This window comes from Passer domesticus, chromosome 4, assembly GCF_036417665.1.
Source record: "Passer domesticus isolate bPasDom1 chromosome 4, bPasDom1.hap1, whole genome shotgun sequence".
NCBI lineage: Eukaryota > Metazoa > Chordata > Aves > Passeriformes > Passeridae > Passer > Passer domesticus.
The window spans coordinates 35789490-35808048 of record NC_087477.1 but is presented as its reverse complement, the minus strand read 5'-3'; the positions used below and the strand labels follow the sequence as shown (position 1 = coordinate 35808048).

At 39.3% G+C, this 18559-nt stretch overlaps 1 protein-coding gene across 4 annotated transcripts in view; it reads left to right on the top strand.

The window, feature by feature from the left end:
* Positions 1–18559, top strand: part of MANBA (mannosidase beta) — a 45030-nt gene that overhangs the window by 1624 nt on the left and 24847 nt on the right. For all 4 annotated transcript variants that reach the window (XM_064417089.1, XM_064417087.1, XM_064417088.1 and 1 more), the window contains exons 2-7: positions 6949–7043; positions 7522–7627; positions 9548–9718; positions 12329–12452; positions 14840–15015; positions 17616–17726. In XM_064417089.1, coding sequence (XP_064273159.1) covers positions 6949–7043; positions 7522–7627; positions 9548–9718; positions 12329–12452; positions 14840–15015; positions 17616–17726 — 783 coding nt within the window. The remainder of the gene's footprint in view (positions 1–6948; positions 7044–7521; positions 7628–9547; positions 9719–12328; positions 12453–14839; positions 15016–17615; positions 17727–18559) is intronic.

Below are 18559 nucleotides of genomic sequence, written 5' to 3'. Positions count from 1 at the left end.
CTGTGACCAATGCACTGACTCAGGCACACAAGACAGTGATGTAATGAAAGACTCACATTTAACTACTTACACTAAGTACACTGACGAAGTGAGAAGATGTGATTGCTAATTTAAATGCATTGCTGCAAACCGACTTGTAATTTAGCAGTATATTTGGAAATGAGGATCATGAACTCTCATGTGCCTGGGCAGAATCCCAAGCCTGCACAGAGGCTTGAGAGCTTAGTCAGCCAGCTGGGCAGCAGTGGGTGCTTGGCTAATTAAATCGATGGTGGTTGGTTGTGGTCACTTAGAACATGTTTACTTGAATACAAGTAAGAACTTGCTCCGAACACGTGCTGGTACAGCTGGTGAAGTGGAAGCTGTTGCCAAGTTGGTGATGTTGCTGTTGAAGTGCTGAGTTAGCCAGAATGCTTCACTAGTGTGGTTGCTTGATCTCTGGACTGGACCCAGCTGGTGTCTGGCTTGTTCCAAGCCCAGAATGAGGTAACCTGTTTCTATGTATAGGTGTGCGCAGGTAACTCAAGTCAGTGTAAACACATTCTTACTCAATTTAGCAAAGCTCAGTTTACAGAAAGAGGCATTCAGACAAATTTGCACTTGGATAACTAAATTGTTTCAAAATTACATCTTTGTTTAAAAGATAGAATGCAGACCGTACCAAAACAGCGAAGCAGCCTTAGCAGACTTGAAATCTATTGCAGATGGTGGTAAATGCTTTGCATTCTGCAAAGCAGCAAGCCTTGGTTGTTTGGAGGGAGTCAGTGACATCATTCATTATTGCAGTGTGAGGCTTCATGCTCCAGAGGGGGGCTCAGCTGTTTGTCCTGAGGTTTCTTCCCTGCAGTGAATGTGACCAAAGGTTTTCAAGTGCAGCTGCCTAAAATCCTGTTCCTATATTCTTATTTGTACAAAAGCATGCACACTGCCCTAATTGTAGAGGCATAGAGCTGTTTGCTCCTTTTTTCAGAGTTCATTATCTCTGGAAATCAGCCATTTTTGGTGTTGTGTCAGGTATAGAAGTAGATTTATTATGGATGCCTAAATACAAGTTTTGGTCTTAAGTATTTTTTTCATTTGCTCCTTTTATGCTTTGCAACGGAACATAGGATCTTTATTCATCTTACAGAAGATGTCACTAGATCAGTAACCCAGCTTGTAATCAAAAGTGGAGATTGGTCTGAAAAGCTGTACCAGGAAATAGGAGAACAAAGCTAGTGAGAACAAAATCATTCTGGATAGCAGGACCCCTATTTTGCAAGTGGCAAATCTCACTCCATCCTTTGCTTTTTTATCCGTGAGATTCTCAGTGGGTTAGCACCCAGAAAAGAAATTTAAAGCAGAGTCTGGAAGGGCCTACTCCAGCAATGTAGCTTAGTGGGCATCTCACAATGAAGGGAAGGAGGGCAGCAGGGGGAAGCTGATGAATATTAAGCCTTCAGAATGGCTTAGTTTGCAAGACTAGGCTGCAAGCAATTCATTTATCATTGTGTGGATCATTTCAAATTTAGGTCGACACACAAACTGTTTTTGCACAGGGATGCTCTAGCTGATTGCGTGTCGTTAGCCTTACTTTAATCTGCTGTGCAAGCCATACAGTTGAATTGAAAAACATCTCTCTGATGCTGAGGGTTCATTACTCATCTCTCTGGATCCTCTTAGCATTTGTTCTAGAGATATCTTTATTCTGGCTCATAAAATATACATTGGAGGAACATGTTTGGCTGCACCAAATGCATGTGTCTCAAAAAATGCTCTTGGGGAAGACTCTTGAGTTTCCTACCAAAGTGTTGTTTTCTTTTGTGTTCAATCAATATAATTCAAATGCTGGATTAACTATGATAAAAGCTCTAGGGCTAGGAGATTGCATCAGAGTATGTGTTTAGCATGATTGTTTCAATAACATTTCATTAAGACACTGTAGCTGTTACTACTATTTATATGTAAAATTAAAAAAACACATGAGAAGTGCACACAGAGAAAGGTAGTAGTCACATAAAGTTAGATCGAAGCTTGGTTTTGAATGCAGACATTTTACAAACTTGCAATGAATCTTTTACTAACCCTACAGCTGTGGGAAAAGATTTGCCAAAACCATTCTGACTGAAAGTTTTTCTTTTGACCACTGTCAGAGTAGTATTTTCTTTCAGGCACTGTTCTGGTAAGCCATAGGTACCCCCAGGTAACTTGCTTATTAAGTCTGTGTGCTGGAAATAGGCATCCTCTACCACATACTGTCCAGGTTCTGCACGATGCCATTTATTGCTGGCAGGTGACTCCTGTAAATTTCCAGTTCTGAGGAATATGTCTGTTGTAGTTGGATTTTCTCATACGACAGCCATTTGCATTTATACCTAAGGCTGTTCTGTCTTCTCAGTTGTCACTTAGACCTGTATGGAGTATTATGAGAGGTCTGCAAGTGTGATGCTGATATAGGGTCTGGGTAATTCTGCATGTTCTGGCCTGTTAGACAAGGGCATGCACTTGGCAGAGAAGCTAACAGTGCTCTTGGTCATACTTGGATATCAAAATTTATTAGAAGAGACAGAAGTTTATGCACTGATAGCTGATAGCTCTACATTTCTGGAAAGTGGTGTGGTTTTCTGTAGCTTGTTCTGCATTCGTATAAAATACGCTGTTGTTTATTTTCTGACACTTCATCACAACTTAGATTTTTTTGGAACAAGCCAAGTAACAATTCCATTTGGTATCCTATGGTTCTGTTCAGGTTAGGTGGCATTCATTGTTGGAATAGTTGATGATTATATTATTTTCCACTGACATACAGGTGCTCTGCTGAACTGTGAGAACACGTGCAAATATTTAAAACCCTTAGTATGTCTTAGCATAAATATTAAAGGACACTTAATTTTTTCTTTCAAAAGCTTGTGATGTTAAAAGAGGTAAGATTTATAGTGGTCTGTTAAATACATCCAAGTATTCAAGTAATATTAAGCAGTGGGTATTACTATGTTAACTCTTTAGTCATATTTGGCCTAGTGTTCTGCTGTGACACATCCTGAACATTGACTGCTTTCTGAGAGCAGCTACTGAAATTTAGGTACTTTAGGAGGAACTTCCAAAACTAATGCTCCAAGGATATGATCCATTCATCACTGCTGTTAGTTCAGCCTGACTTCAAGCTGTGAAAATTATGTAAATGTCCTGACTGCTATCGCTTGTGATGTCAAGGAGCACATGGGTATAGATAAGTATATATTAACTACTTAGCTTGCATCTGAAGTTGCCCAGAGCAGAATCATTAAACTTTCAGTAAATCATGAAACATCACTTGCAAATTTTGTTTTGGTGATGTGTTACACCATCAGAATTTTCTTATGGTGTACATGATAAAATATCAGCAGAGTTAATTTATGAGAGAAGAGCATGTAAGGTGACTTTGAATTGTAGCATAACAAAAGCAGGGTAAGGCAGAGGAATCTGTTTTTTGTTCTCTTTATTAAATTTCGTTTTATTTCATGCAGATCTTCCACCTGGGTACAGCTGACTCTGTCTGCTGTCATTCAGGTGTTTGTGCCATGCCCCTCAGAACTCCTGGATCCTGGGTGACCAGGAGGTGTCCTTTCACTGGGCCAGGGTATGCCTGGCACCACTGCTCGCTCCCTTGGGCTTGGAGCCTCACTTCTCCTGTGTTCATGGCTCATGCATTTCCTGCTTAACAGGAGAAGCTCTTAGCTTATATCACCGTGGCTTTTCAATATCCCCTGAAAGTCATTGCAAGGAGAAGCTTCCATCTGGGCACTGGCAGGTCCTTCATTGTAGTGCTGCCAGTGCTTTTGAAGTCCTGCTGATGTCCTGGTAGCCGACCTGGAAATTGCATCCTTTTGATGATCTGTGGCAGGGCTTTTAACCTCCTCTTAGGAGGTGATTTGCTCCTTCCTTACAGCGTTGAGTCTGGGAGCAGGGAACAAACAGGCAGGCAGCTTGAATACTTCAGATTTTTCCCCCAAATTGCAGGGAGCAGGGAAATGCAAGGCTGTTATGTTTGGTGGGATCTAAAAATAACTATAATTGACTCCACCCCTCTATGAATTGCTTCCAGGAACACACTGAGCTGTTGAGCTATTGAATGTGAAGTGTATTTAATAGGTGTGCAGCCTATTTCCTACCATCTTTCAATTTCTCCCTGTGCCTTTAAGTGATTTAAATTTGTCTTTTTTTTTTAAATGCACTTTTCTGAACTAAGCCTTTCATTTTGATGTGAAATGATTTAACGTGGGATGAAATTCTCTTTCAGAGAAATCCAAACAATTTGACTTACATGGTTACATCTTCCAGCACTCAGAACAATTGTATTTAATAATGGAAAAGTCAATAACCTCACAAGTGTATTGGCAAAGTAATTGTGCTTTCTTAGAGGACTTTGTTGTGATCATGTGTTTCTCCTGAACCTTGAGAATTATCTTAAAAGCATTGCTTGGACATTGCCACGACTGATTTTACAACACTCAACATTTGTCATGGTTAAAAAGGCTGACCAGCTATTAGCATTTAATAGCTTTTATGTGATGTATGAGCTGTCTTACTGGTTAGGTAGCAATGATATCAGTAAACTGTTAAGTTTTACATGAAGGTACACGGAACTGTGAGCTTTCCATCTAAAAGGGTGGATGCCTGTGAGTCAGAAGGGCTAATTTGCACTTTCTATTACACCTATTTCAATAGTCAGTGCATTTCTTGAAGTTTGATGGCTTTAGACTAGTAAAGACAAAAGCTCCTTCAGGGAAAAGGATCTTCAGTATATTCTGAGATTTAAACATGTCACTCTGTAAGCTCCTGTAAGAGCCCGTTCTGCCTTTGATAAAATATTCCTGCATTTTTGCTGCTAGACAACCAGTTTTGTGTTTTCCAGAAGTCAGGACTTTGTTCGTTAACATCTCGGTATCTGTGCTTTTGTGGGAGAAATGGTGCAGGTTTCTTTTGTGCATCTTTGCTGAGGCACTGATGTTGATTGTTTAACCATTAACCAAATGGCTTTACAGTGTGCTGTTGGTAGTGCATTTGCAACTTTCCTCTCACGCCTTTTGTTAAATATTTCACACATAAAAGTGGCAAAGATTGAAATTTAACATGCACATTTTTCAAAGCACAATGTGAAATAAAAGAATATGTAATGTTAAATACGAATATGTATGCATATGTAAACATATATAAGATGGTAAATAATGTTAGACTGTTGTTAAAAATGTGCTTTTTAAAGTACATATTGTGGGGTTTCACGGTCTCTGACATTCTGTGCTTGCCTCTCATCTCAGTACAATGATCTCGGTGAAGTTTCTTTTATGAGCTTAAGTTTCGCATATTAATATGCATTTCTTGGCTTTAACTTTTGCATCCCAATAAAAGTCTGAGATATATTAACCAAAAGTAATGGAATGAATGTCTTAAAATTCAGTGATATTCCTGTAAGCTCATGATGACTTAACTTTTAGAGAATACACTCTATTATCAATACAGAGGTCGCAGTTTTACTCAGGTGACAAGGCTTTTCCTTTTTGACTCTTCCCTTGTAGTAAGAAATTTGACAGAGCATGGCATGTAGAAGCAGGGTGACACCTTTCCCTCTGTATGAGCCCAAGGAATGATGTTTGTATTGCTTAGGACTCCAGAAGGGTCTGTGCTGCTGAGGAGAGTCATTTAAATGTTATGATTTTGTTCTGCTATGTGAATAGGTTTATATGTTTATTATGGAGCCTGATCCTTTTTGTTGTAAAACAAATATGAGGTACAGGACCATTTTTTGTTCAGAAGACTTCAAATTCCAAATGTTGTAACTATGCATACTGACTCCTGACATGGGGAGAAAAATTAAGTTCGAGCTGTCAGCTGGCACCTGGGTACGGCACTCTGACATGGCATGGGACACTGCCTTTCTGCTCCCTGACACATGGGACACTGCCTTACTGCTGTCTGATACATGGGACACTGCCCTTCTGCTGTCTGACATGGGATGGGACACTGCCCTGCTGATCCTGGCACATGGGACACTGCCTTACTGCCGTCTGATACATGGGACACTGCCTTTCTGCTCCCTGACACATGGGACACTGCCTTACTGCTGTCTGACAGGGGATGGGACACTGTGCCTTTCTGCTCTCAGACATGGGATATGACCTTTCTGCTGCCTTTGTGTTAGGTGTGAGGCCACGGGGTGTCAGACCCCTTAAGCTGGGTGAGGGATATGGTGACCCACTGTAAGGTAATAAATGCAGTATGAAGCCAGAAAGGCTGAGCACGTAGCTTAGACCAACTGTGCCTTCTGTTCTTTGTAGCTAGTGTGGTTAAAGGGAGAAGGACACCTTTGGTGTAAATGCAATACTGTTCTCAAAAATAGCCATTTCGTTTTTTTACCAAAGCCAGAATGATGTTGCTTCTCCTTCTTGTCTTTCTCCATCTCCCCACATAGAACAATTTCCTTTATCCTTACCACAGCAAGTCTAGCTGACAAGGAACAACTGGATTATTTGCAATAACTTTAAACTAGAGATTTGTTCAGTGCTGTCCCTAGAGGCCTAAAATGCTGTTTCTCTGCCTCTTAAAATCCTATTTGTCTTACTTTCTCCATAATTATGAATGTGATCATGTTTCTGTTCCTCTCATTAGGTCACAAGCTCTCTGGATTTATTGGTTAATTTCCAGACTAGTAATTTCTTCTGTAAAAACAAATCCTGCTCAAACTTCTAGTTTGAGTGATTACAGCAGACAGGGATTTGAGCTATATAAATAAAGTCAGATATTACTAAAGCTTTACTTTCAGGTAAAATTTTAAGGGTGAAAAGGAATATCAGGACTAACTAAGGTGAAATTTGCATTTGGAGACTGACTGAAATAAGAAGTGTTCATCTAACGGATAGTGTGATGCTTTTAATGTAGTAACACTATAACTAAATAAATAATGTAATTTTCTTTTTGTTGGTCTGTTACTAGGATCCATACTATAGATTTAATGATGTGATGTACAGATGGATCTCACTAGATAACTGGACTTACAGCAGGACGTTCAAAACTCCTTTTGACATCAGGTATGCAGTAAAGATACGTCTAAAATAGTTCTGTGCCATCTTTCATGCAGAATTGCAAGTTAATCCATCCACTCAAAATCTGCTTAATACTTTTGTATCTGATAAAACATATTATGCAATCATGTGCAGCTGCAAAGCTTTTGCTACAGAACACTTCAGTTGTTGCTTTTTTATGTTTTTAATTGATTGTTAAAAATTACTTATGAATTGTCAGCTGAAAAAAAGATAGTACTTAGGCTAATTGAAAGCTATCCCATCTAACATCAGGTGGGTATGTGAGCCTGATGTGTTCTTGAACATGCTGATTTGAGCTACTTCAGCTGTCATCTTAATTTGACTGTTTAAAGGTACAGTGTAGCTACAAAAAGCTGAAGCAACTGCTAGTATAATAGTGATACACATTTTTATGTTGTCTGTGTCCTGTGTGTTTTTAAATCTAGGTATTCTGACAGTTTTTCATGTGTGTTTTCTTCTGTAGAAAGTGGCAGAAAGTGAATTTGGTTTTTGAGGGAGTAGATACAGTAGCACTGATCCTGCTCAACAATGTCACTCTGGGGAGAACAGACAACATGTTCAACAGATATGTAAGTAATGTGTTTATTTGTGACGGGGCTTCTGTGCTTGCCTCAAAGCCCTTTCTCTCTGAGCAAGTGCATTCAAGTACCCATAAAAGTAGGTGCTTGGATGCAGAAAGTGTTGAGTTGAGGACTGCATGTGTAATCAGGTAAATGTTAGGAACTGTACTTACCTTTTCACTAGCAACAGGGTCATATCTGGAGGTGAATGTGCTGTGTCCTAAATGAGAGAACCAATGCAAGAGGATCAATTCAGCTAATAATGTGTCTTGTTTCTTGGGATGTGTCCCACCTCCAAGAAAACGTAAGCTTAAATCTGTTTTATTAGCTGTAAATCTGCTTACTAATTGGTATTAGAATGGTTTACATTTCAATACTGCAATGAAAATGCATGTGCTGTAAAGCCTGTGTGTGTTTTCATGTTTTTGTTTTTAAAGATGGTGGTTTATTTTTAATATGGTACTTTGGATAACATTGTCTTGCATTTTTGAGCTTTGCTTATGTCAGTACGAGAGTATTCATTATGGAACGATCTTGAGAATGGCAAAAACATTCAAACTAAATTTATAGCTTTAAAATATAAAATTATTCTGGTATTAACGTAATCTTAAAAGAATAAAAAAATCTGAAGGATTAAGGGAAGATTGATAACTGGAATAACTGAATTACAAAAGAAATCTGGTGTCTCCATATTTCAGCATTTACCATTCTGGCAGGTTTTATCGCAGAAGCACTGAGGCATAAGACATTCTGCCACTTGGGTCTGTGTGACCTAGGACAAACCACTTAGTTTCTCTTTGACTTACTTTTGCCATCAGTGAAATCAAAAATTTCATAAGAGTTTTTATGAAATTGTAATTATTTACTGTTTGGAGAGTATCTAAAGGTTGTCAGTAGCAGGCTCTGTAAAGTTCAGAAGTGGTATTATTTTGTCCATATTTCTGCAACTTCATTTTGTATCAGATTGTAACAATTCATGAAATGGCCTTCACTGTAAAACTAGAGTGTACTGCATTAAATTGAGTCCAGGGTTACTGTGACCCAGGCTTGTGCCTTGTTCACTTCTTCCACATGGCAACAACATCTGCAGGAAGGACTCTCTGAAGGCTCTGGTCTGGGGAATGCTATTTGCTTTCTAATATCCTGATGTATGCTACAGAAGTTAGTGATTCTAGCTGGGTGTTCCCAATTTAAAGAAAAATTGCCAAGACTGGGCTTTTCATCAATGTGCACTCTGAGGAATAAATGGGTGTTAGCCATTGGAACCATATTGTCTTGATAGCACAGGATAATTCTGAAATGGAACGTTTCTCCTGTTCTCCAGACACACTGAAGGGGATTTTGTGACCTGGTGAGGAAGCCCCCAAATGCTTCATTTGGTGCTGGCATAGAATGTGTGTCTTACATTTGGGGGACTAGAATGCAACTCATTTCATTTTGGGGAATGAACTACAACTTTGCAGCATTCATGGACAAGGCAGCTCAGTGCCTTGTGGTAGAGGAGCTGGCAGCACAGTGCCAGCTGAAAGCACTCCTGTATGGAGCAGCTCTCTGAATTGGAATAAGGTGTCTTTCCAAAGATGCAGATGGGTTCTGGATGAGAAATGAGGGTAAAGATTCTCTTGCTGTCCTTGTCCTTCAAGTACTTCTCTGTGCAAGCCAAGTGCTGCAGCCTGCAACGAGAGCTTGGTGTGAGGAAAGTGGTTTGCCCAGAAACATCTCCTTCTATCTAGAACATTCCTGTGTATTTTCTTTTTTCAGTTTACAGAGAAGCTTTTCTTTTCTTTCAAAACCAGAGCACGCTGAGAGTGTATTTCAAAAGCTTTTGAATAATATATGTATGGTATTAAAATCCCCATGTAATAGTGATTATAAATCTCATAGATAAATGTCAGCACTGTAATGGTTTTGTTCTGTGTTTTGTCCTAGAGCTTTGATATTACCAGCATGATCCAGGAGGTCAATTTCATTGAGGTCCGTTTCTTGTCAGCCGTTTCATACGCAGCGGAGCAGAGCAGATGTCACAAAGCACACAGCATCCCCCCGGCGTGCCCTCCACCTGTGCAGAAAGGAGAGTGCCACGTTAATTTCATCAGAAAGGTAGGGGCAGAATTGTCTCTGGCTTCAGGCTGGGAAAGAGGAATGCACCACAAGCTGTCCTTACAGTTGTATTCTGAAACCTGCATTGTTGTTTTATAAGTAGGGCATATTTTTCATTGCAGCTTCCTTTTCCCATCCCCCCTGGAAACCTGTAGTCTTGTATGTTGACAATACAGGAGGCATGAGAAGGCCAGGCTTCATATCTAAGTGATAAGAATGTTTGAAAGGCTGTTTTCATCAAAGAGTCAGCAAGGAGACTTGCTGCTAAGAGGGCAGGACAGCATTGGGAAATGTGTAATCATTCCATTTTGGTCCACTGGGTTTAGCAATGTATGCTGACAGTAGAGTTCACTGTTGCAAATACCAGTGTGTTATAGCCAGGGCTGTAAAAATCTCATCCAAGCAGCTTTGTGAGTGTTTGCTGTTGCTCATGTGCTGTGCTATTTATACTGGGGAGCTCTGGCCTGTCCCAAGAAGTGTTACCTAACAGGGAACCTGTTCTCATCTTATGAGTGTTGTCAAGCGTGACTTAGATGTACATATTCAATGAAAACAACTGTGTAATATAAATGAATAAAACTCAGAAACTTTGATTTAAGATATGCCTTCTCTGCTGTTAAAACAACTCAGGGCAAACTCTCATGTATTTCTGATAGCTTTGCAGCAGATAGAGGTCATGTCTAGATGATCTTATTTTCTAATTTCTCTTTTTGGGTGTTTTTGCATATTTGTCTCCGCTTAAATGCCTTTCTTGATAATTATTCTCAAACTTTCGGATAAAGTCCTTCTAGACCCTCCTCAAAAAATAACTAGGATTCTGTAAATCTGATATTTAAACCTGGATATGATTTCCTTTAAAATTTATTAATGTAAACATGGACTCCATGTTGTCCTGGAAAGATCCTTTAGGATTAAGACGCTGTGTTTATTTCTGCTTGCTGCTACTTTTATTTTCTCTGCCTTTTAGAAAGTTTATTAGTTCTTCTGAGTTCACTGTGTTTCTCTGAAATCAGTGCAAGGAGAGGCTTGCAAGGAAGAGGGCACTTACTCAGCTGGAGTCTTATTTATAGAGCAAAAGAGACCTGGAATGATTTTATGCTTCACTGAACTATAAATTTGTTAGAAAGTACCTTAATGCTTTTTCTTCAAATGAATTTTTTAGCTGTACTTGGAAACTGCTCCAGAAATTTCCAGAAACATTTTGAATTCCAAATATTGGCAACAACAGCAGCTATGTCACATCTAAAACTAAACAAACGTACTGGAAATTGCTATAAGCTGGTGACTTCCCACCTGAAAGTAATGGAGAGCTATTTACACATTTCAGGTGCAGTATTAAGTGCAGTAAACTTATCTAAATCTGAGTAGGAGTTTGTGGCAGAACCCAAACCTGTCACTGCTGATGTATTCCAGTGATACAGGCATAGTGTTCTTGTGACGTACTGTTTCTGATAGCAGTCTCTGCAGTATTTTTAGTGAAACCTGCCAATCTGTCAGTGATTCATTTGTTTATTTTATATAAGGGGAAAATGATTTCCAATTGGACATGTTTTCTAAGAATATATCCCTGGTTTTGTGTTTGAAATAGGTGCAGTGTTTGCTTCCTGGAAGGCGCTTTTGCAGTTTGATAGACAGGGAGGCTGACTGGCAACACAAGGGATAGGCCAGGCTTGTGCAATGTGGTTTGCCCAAATTAGTATGCCTTGGCTGTAAGTTATTAGTCTCTAAATTTAGAATTGTGTGTCACTGTACAAGACTTTAGGAGATCCATTGTATTTGCTTTGGGGGCTGGGGCTGTGTGAAACTTGGAGGGCAGCTGAATAGATGTTGTCAAGGGATTTGTTAAGTAGAGGTCTGACCAGGTTTGAAAACAGCTAAATGGAAATTAGTGTATGCACTTCTCTGCCTGACCAGCATTTTATAATTCTGACAGTTATTCTGATGTTAGTACCAGAACTAAGCTACTTCTCAACCATGTTTTTGTTCCCTTTGTTTTTGAATAAGAGAACCATAAAAAGGGGAGAAACAGTGAACATGACTGAACTACACAAATACTCCAGACATATCCATTTCTTTCCTTGTATTACTCTGTGGTGTTAAAACTAAAAATAGGAGATAAACTATTTCATATATGGTTTTTAATTTGATACTGTTTTTCTAGAATACTGTAACATTTATAATTGTCCGTTTTCTGCTTAGTTTGTCTTTTAGGTATACAATTATATACTGACATTACAAAGTAAGATAATTCACAGCTGAATTGAGAGTAATCTCCTTGTTTATTTGATCTTTACTGTTTGGGGTTTTGTTGGTGGTTTTTTCTGGTGGTATGCTGTGTTGTTTTGCTCTTTTGGTAATACAAAATTTCTCCTTACATGGATGTTTAATACAGAATTTAATTTTTTGTATAATACAGGTAGTAGCAGCAAGTTCTGGTTGTGAAATAAGAAAAAAAAATTCTGTAAGGTTTTCTGGATTTATGGAAACTGGAAAAATTCTTTCAGTGCATGTCAGTATTTTATTTCCAGATAGCAAATGTCATATTTCTGGCACGGCATCAATGTCTCTGTGAAAAACAGGCATTTGTAACATAATCATTCTGTTTTCCAGGAGCAATGTTCATTTAGTTGGGATTGGGGCCCTTCTTTTCCCACTCAAGGAATCTGGAAAGATGTTAGGATTGAGGCCTATAACCATTATCACCTGATTTACTTTTCTATAACTCCTTTCTTTGGTAAGTCTCTTATTTCTTCTTGTTACTGGTTTCACCTTTAGAATACAAACCGTTTTATTAGTAAGCCAAATTAACTGTCAGATAGGAAATGTTCTCTGGGTTTTTTATGACTTTGTGTGTAGTTCTTTCCAGAACACACCTTTATTACGTATTGAAACAGTACTTAATAACAAACAATAACTGTTAAAAGTGTTAGAATATAATAAATGTAGTATAAAGTGTTAGAATAAATAAATGTAGTATAATTGAGATTAGCACCTGTTCTTCAGTTTTTCCTTTCTACTGGCATGTGTTTTCACCAAGACTCCCTGTAAATATGTCTCACTTTCATCTCACTTTCATTTCAAACAAAGGCAAAGCTGCTATGGGAATTTGGTTTTGTGTTGGAAGGACAAATGCACAGTGAGCAAAGTTCGATGAGTGCTGAGTTTTCAGGACACAACATGAAGTCTGAGAGAGAAAAGCAGTTGTGCTGTGCAAGGATAATTGTTAAAGCTGCAATTGGACAGAATAACCTCCTGCATTCTTGCTACCTAACTTACCAAACCAGTTTCCTCTCTTGCAGTGGTCTCTGATTTTCTTCTCCTTTGTCTGAAGATCATTGCAGCTGTGCAGAAGTAGTTAATTTTCCCTTGAAACTTTCTGCAAATGGTGATATGCCTGGTTGTAGACCACCCACATGCTTTTTTTCATTGCCTGTTGAGCCCAGTGGAGTATAGGCTAGCACGTGGGTCCTCTGCACTGGGGTGAATTTTGGCCCTTGGGAATAGATTTATTGTGTATGAATAAAAGAGGAAGACATCACTCCATGGCTGCTTTTAAAGTGTCCTGAAATAGCTGCAGGTCTTAAATAGAACTGACGTGACTGGAATTTCCATGGAAAGCCCCAGCGCAGACTGTGTGCTTTCTGAAATTTAGTTACAATAAAAATCTTTTCTGGTCCCTCCCACATTCCCACAACTCCACCTTCTGGTAGGTAAACTCTTGCTCTCTGGGTAAGTGGAGAGAGCAAACCTCTTTCCTTCAGCAGAGAGTAGCTTGGAACCAGAGCAAGAGCTTATTAGTATTCAAACATAAAAATGTTTGAAAAAGAAAGAGTAAATGAAGAACCTGAATTTAAGCTGCATATGTATTTTTATTGTTCATCAGATGTAGTGTCATAGCCTTTTGACCACTGAGTCTGTAAAAGATTCATTGTTCTTGGTTTCTCTGCCTGGACCCCGCAGTTCAGGCAGTTAGGAATGGGTTGGAATTTCTATATGCTTTTGTAAGGGAGGCAGAATGCACTGTAATGTCTGACCTTTGTAGGGTGGGTACTTTTTAACCCTTTCCACATTTCAGAGAATTGGTCTTCACTGGGTAATGCTGGGTGTAATATAAACTTGAGAACTCAATCATTGCTCTTCATTCTGTGAAAGACAGTGAAAATCACACCAGGGCTGAATGCAATTCTTTGTTTTTTTGGAGTGAGCTCTCTTTCTCTTGTGGAGGAAGGAGAGCTAGACTACATAAATGAAAAGAGAAAGTAAGTTATTAGTAGTTTGGGTATACAAAATGTGTCATTCTCCTTGTTTTCTGTTTTGTTTGTTATTGCTTATATGTTAATCTGCAATATTTGAAGAATAGGATTAACCAGGGTGTATTTGTAGCTAGGCAATTCAACTGCTGAAGTTAGTGGGAAATTTACACATAGATCTTGAGTACCCTTGACCCTGGCTCTCCTTTTTCAGTAAGCTGTGTAAAAGAGAGGATGCTCTGTAGTAACTTCAGAGTGATCTCAGGGAAGTCATTAACTTGTTTCTTTCCCGACACATGGGCAGGAGAAGGGACATAAAGATATAGCCTGTCAAGTCTAGACACAGTGGGCCCAATTCATCCCCAGTGTAGCTCCATTCATTTTGTCCAGTGAGTCTGGGATGAATTCAGCTCGTTTTCTGTTAATACTGTTTTTGTTTCATTGACAAAAGTGATTGTACTGGCTTGTGATTACAATCTTTCCCAAAGAGTACCATGTTCATATGAGTGCTGACTAAAAGCAAATACAATGTCTATGGGAGTTGGTGGGAAAAAATTCCTTCCTAATGAAGTGACTGGTGTCAAGGTCTCTGACTTTTGTACAGAGCTCTGAAAAAAAAAGCCTGGATGGCTTTTGAATTAAAAAAGGAGTTAAAAAACATAAATCATATTGCATTGTTCTCTTCCGTTGGACTCAGATGTCAAACACACTAAATAAGCAGATTAACTATGTAGGCTGGTTCAGACACAGCCTGAAAATTATTAAATTTAATCTTAGATGTTTGACTTTTTTCTTTAATGAAGGATAATGTTAACTAATAGGTATAGAAACATAATTCTTAAATCCCATTTTTTTCTCCCTCTTCACTTAGCAAAGAGTGCTCAGCAGTGGTATCTTGAAGTCGAGTCTATTTTTGATGTAGTCAGCTCCAAGCCAATTGCAGGTCTTGTGACTGTGAACATTCCCAAGTTACAAACGCAGCAAACGTTCAGTGTGAAGCTTCAACCTGGAGAAGGCAGCATTGTGCTGCTTGTAAACATCAACAAGGTAAAGAGGTGTGTGTGGAGAGCTAGTTCAGCTGCAAAATGTTTCCCCTGGTTTCCAGTGAGACTTTCTGCCTCCATGCCAGTTTTAGGCCTCCTTTCCATTCCTTACTGTGTTCCTGACTTTTAACAACAGTTCTGTACTCCTTACAGGCTAGGAGAACATTTCTATTCCTTTCTAAAATCTGATGTCTGTGAAGCTACGTAGCTCACTGCCAAAAGGTGATGAAGCCTTAGAAAAAGGTCACATAATCACTGGCCACTGTTAAATGACGGTTTTTTGAGTTATTTAGGTAAATAACCTTTGGATACCCTGTGTCACTTCACTGGCACAGGTATCTCGCATGCTACTGTTTACTGGATTGATTAGGACCAGAATATACTACAATACATAGGATTCTCCCAGGAGAGAGAGGAAAGATTCCTCAAGCCTCTCAGTAGATATATATTTACTTTCAGGTAAATAAAAGCAAAAGAAAATTTTGTGGAGTAATACTCCTTACATTCACTTGTAGTCCTTTGGATAGGCAACTCTCAGGAGGATTTTTTGACTGGTAGAAGGTGCTCTAATGAGGAGAAAACTCAATTTAAAAAATCAGGCGTCAGCCAGTGTGAGTGGGAGTCCTGGCAGCTGCAGCCACACCTGATACAGTTCTCCACAGGAGCTTCACTGCTGCAGGACACACATTTGTGGGTGGGTGATGTGCTTTTGAGGCTTCTGACAGTACTGGCAGTTAATAGCATTAGAGGGTCTGCCTTCAAGCTCTTCTATATTTTAGTGGCTCTGCTGTTTTTCTGCACTGCTGTGTGACTCTGTTTTGCCAGCTTGACTGCATTGTCTGTGTGTGTTCTTCAGTTCACTTGTCAGTTGTTTGCATGGAGAGAAAGCAAGCAGGGTGTTTATGTTCCAGTGTGCACACTCTGTGACTTGTGTACTTATGTGCTTTGTTTTATTTTGACACAGAAGCATAGAAACATACAGTTTTTGTTACTGTTGTCATCTGACATGAAAGTTACTGGAGAAAATACCAATACCCCGTTTTATTTAAAACAACCATGATTCTCTGCTTAGCCTTTTACATTTAGCAGGCACTGCAAAGTGAAACTTGAAAAATTATTGTTGCTTATTTAGTTGTCCCAGCCTCAGAGGAGATCTGTTGGTATAGTGCAACTGCAAGTCTGGAAGGAAGCATTTCCTTCAGAGCAGAGGCAGCAGTGTTTCATTATTCTTTGCTCACAAAAGGCTTTGCTGCATGAATTCACATCAGCTGATTTTAAGAGAAGCCCAGAAATGCGTTCTCATGTATTGATGAGGCTAACAGAGCCCTTGCTCTGTACACAGACTTGTGTGGTGCATGTTAGATACTGAGACCTCGCCAGAAATGTATTTCTAGTTAAGAGTTTATTGCAGATTGCATTGTGGAGTCAGTAGGTGTTCGAGCAGCGCAGATCGCCGAGATGTGTGTCAGCCTTCCTGCGGCTGCCACGCAAAGTGCTGTGCTGCCAATGTGACAGCGTTTTGGTTATCAGCTAGTGGTGAGCAGAGGGTGACATCACTGGTGGCCAATGAGACATCCAGTCGTCCCAGGCAGCTGAGAACACTCCCTTGTTGTCGAGGCACTCGCTGAGTCTGCGCTTCCGTTTGTATCCATGCAGAACAGAGATCAGGACTTCCTCACAAGCAGTCGAGATAATTCTGTGTCAGGGAAGCTGGAAGATGTATTCATGATACATCATTTTATATATATATATTCATATTCATGGTTTTGTTCAAGTATAGCTACAGCAAAACATATTGCTGGGCTGCATTCTGGCCTCAGTTTGATTGAAGAGATTGAGGCGCTCCTTGCATGACTAAATTCAGTGCTGATCCCTCCATTGTTTGGTTGCGTGCGTTATTACTTTCTTTCCACAATTTTTGTGTCATGCACTCAATTGGCAAATGCTGGCAACAGGAATGAACGGCAGAAGTAGGCTGCTAGAGTGAAGATAAATATTCTGTCATCTTGGAGATTGCATTTCATGTTTGTAAAAATTATGGAGTACTAATGATGTGATTAGGAAACAGAGAGACAAAGCAGAAAACCACTGAACAAATGGAAGAATTTGATTTAAAAGCTTGACAGAAGTGAAGCAGTCATTATGGTCACATATTACCAGAATCCCAGTTGGAAAGTGTTACTGCTGTATGTTGAATATTGCATGGGATAGGTTAAAGGATCAATGAGAGGAGGTGTATGATACAGAGCTCAGTGAACAGTGGCTGCTCCTGACACAGATATTTGGGGTTTGGAGGAATAGCATGTCAGTGCACCTCAGTTGAGGAGCAGCAGCTAGATGTGTGCATGCATGTCCAGGCGTGCTCATGGCCTGTTGTGGACACAAAATGAAGTGATAGCCTGCACTTGAGCAGAAGAAATCACACTTCTCTCTTTAAATGATTTTCACCTCAGAGCTGCAGCTGGAGAAAATGTTAACATATGTCAGGTGAAGCACAAAACCTTGTTAGGGTTGTGGTGATTCACTCAAAGGTACCTGAGCCCCAGGTGCATTTGATACCTCTTGTTATACATGTTCTCTGGCTTTCTCCCTTCTGTGTTCCAGAGTGCTGCAGTGGAGGCTTGGTGGCCAAATGGACATGGAAAGCAAACTGGATACAACATGACCACAACTTTCATGATGGAGGCAGGATGCCAGATTGAGAAGTTTTCAAAGGTGAGCCCTAAAGTTCAGTTACATCTGGCATTGCACTGTTAGTTTTAGGACATCTGCTCTGCATAGCAGGTGTCTAGAGCTCTTAAATGTTTTGCTGAGTTATAATATGCATGTGGAAATGCTAATGAGAAATGAGTTTTTTAATGTCACAATGTGTGGATACCTGTTTTCTGCTAGTCTTACCCTGTATGGGTGCCTTTACTTTATATTGTGGCTGTAGGATGGTTTACAGTTAACCAGAAATGTTAAAAGAGAAAATATGTTTACTTCTTACATTTTCTAGCTTATGAAAAGAAAACAGCACTTCTAAACTTAATATACCATGCTCTTGGTTTTGTATCATGCACTGAAAAACCGTTTTAGATTTCTGTAAGATTATGCAAAGGTTTATTACTGAGATTTCTTTTTTTTTTTTTTTGCTAATTCAGTTTTTAAAAATTTATGGGGTAGACACATTCCTAAAAAACTAACATACATTTATTTATTAGAATGTAGTAGATGTGCTTCAGGCTTAAGAAAAGGTAAGGTCTTAAATATGACCATAAAAGTAATATTTGGGGGATTTTGCATAAGAGTTCCCCTAACACAGTGGCTGTTTAATTATCTGTTTGCTTTTACTCAGAAGCCTAGAAGAGGTAATTTCTAATTGTCCATTAAAAAGAAAAATCATAGGGATTAAACTGGCCTCCTTATGCCACGAACATGTGGAAACAATCACATAAATGTATGCATTTATTAGATGTTTCTGGTGTGTATTGCTTTACTAAAAACTAATCTGGTCACCAGGCATCTAAACTGCTATTTGCTGTAACATTTGTTTGTGTGAAAAAAAC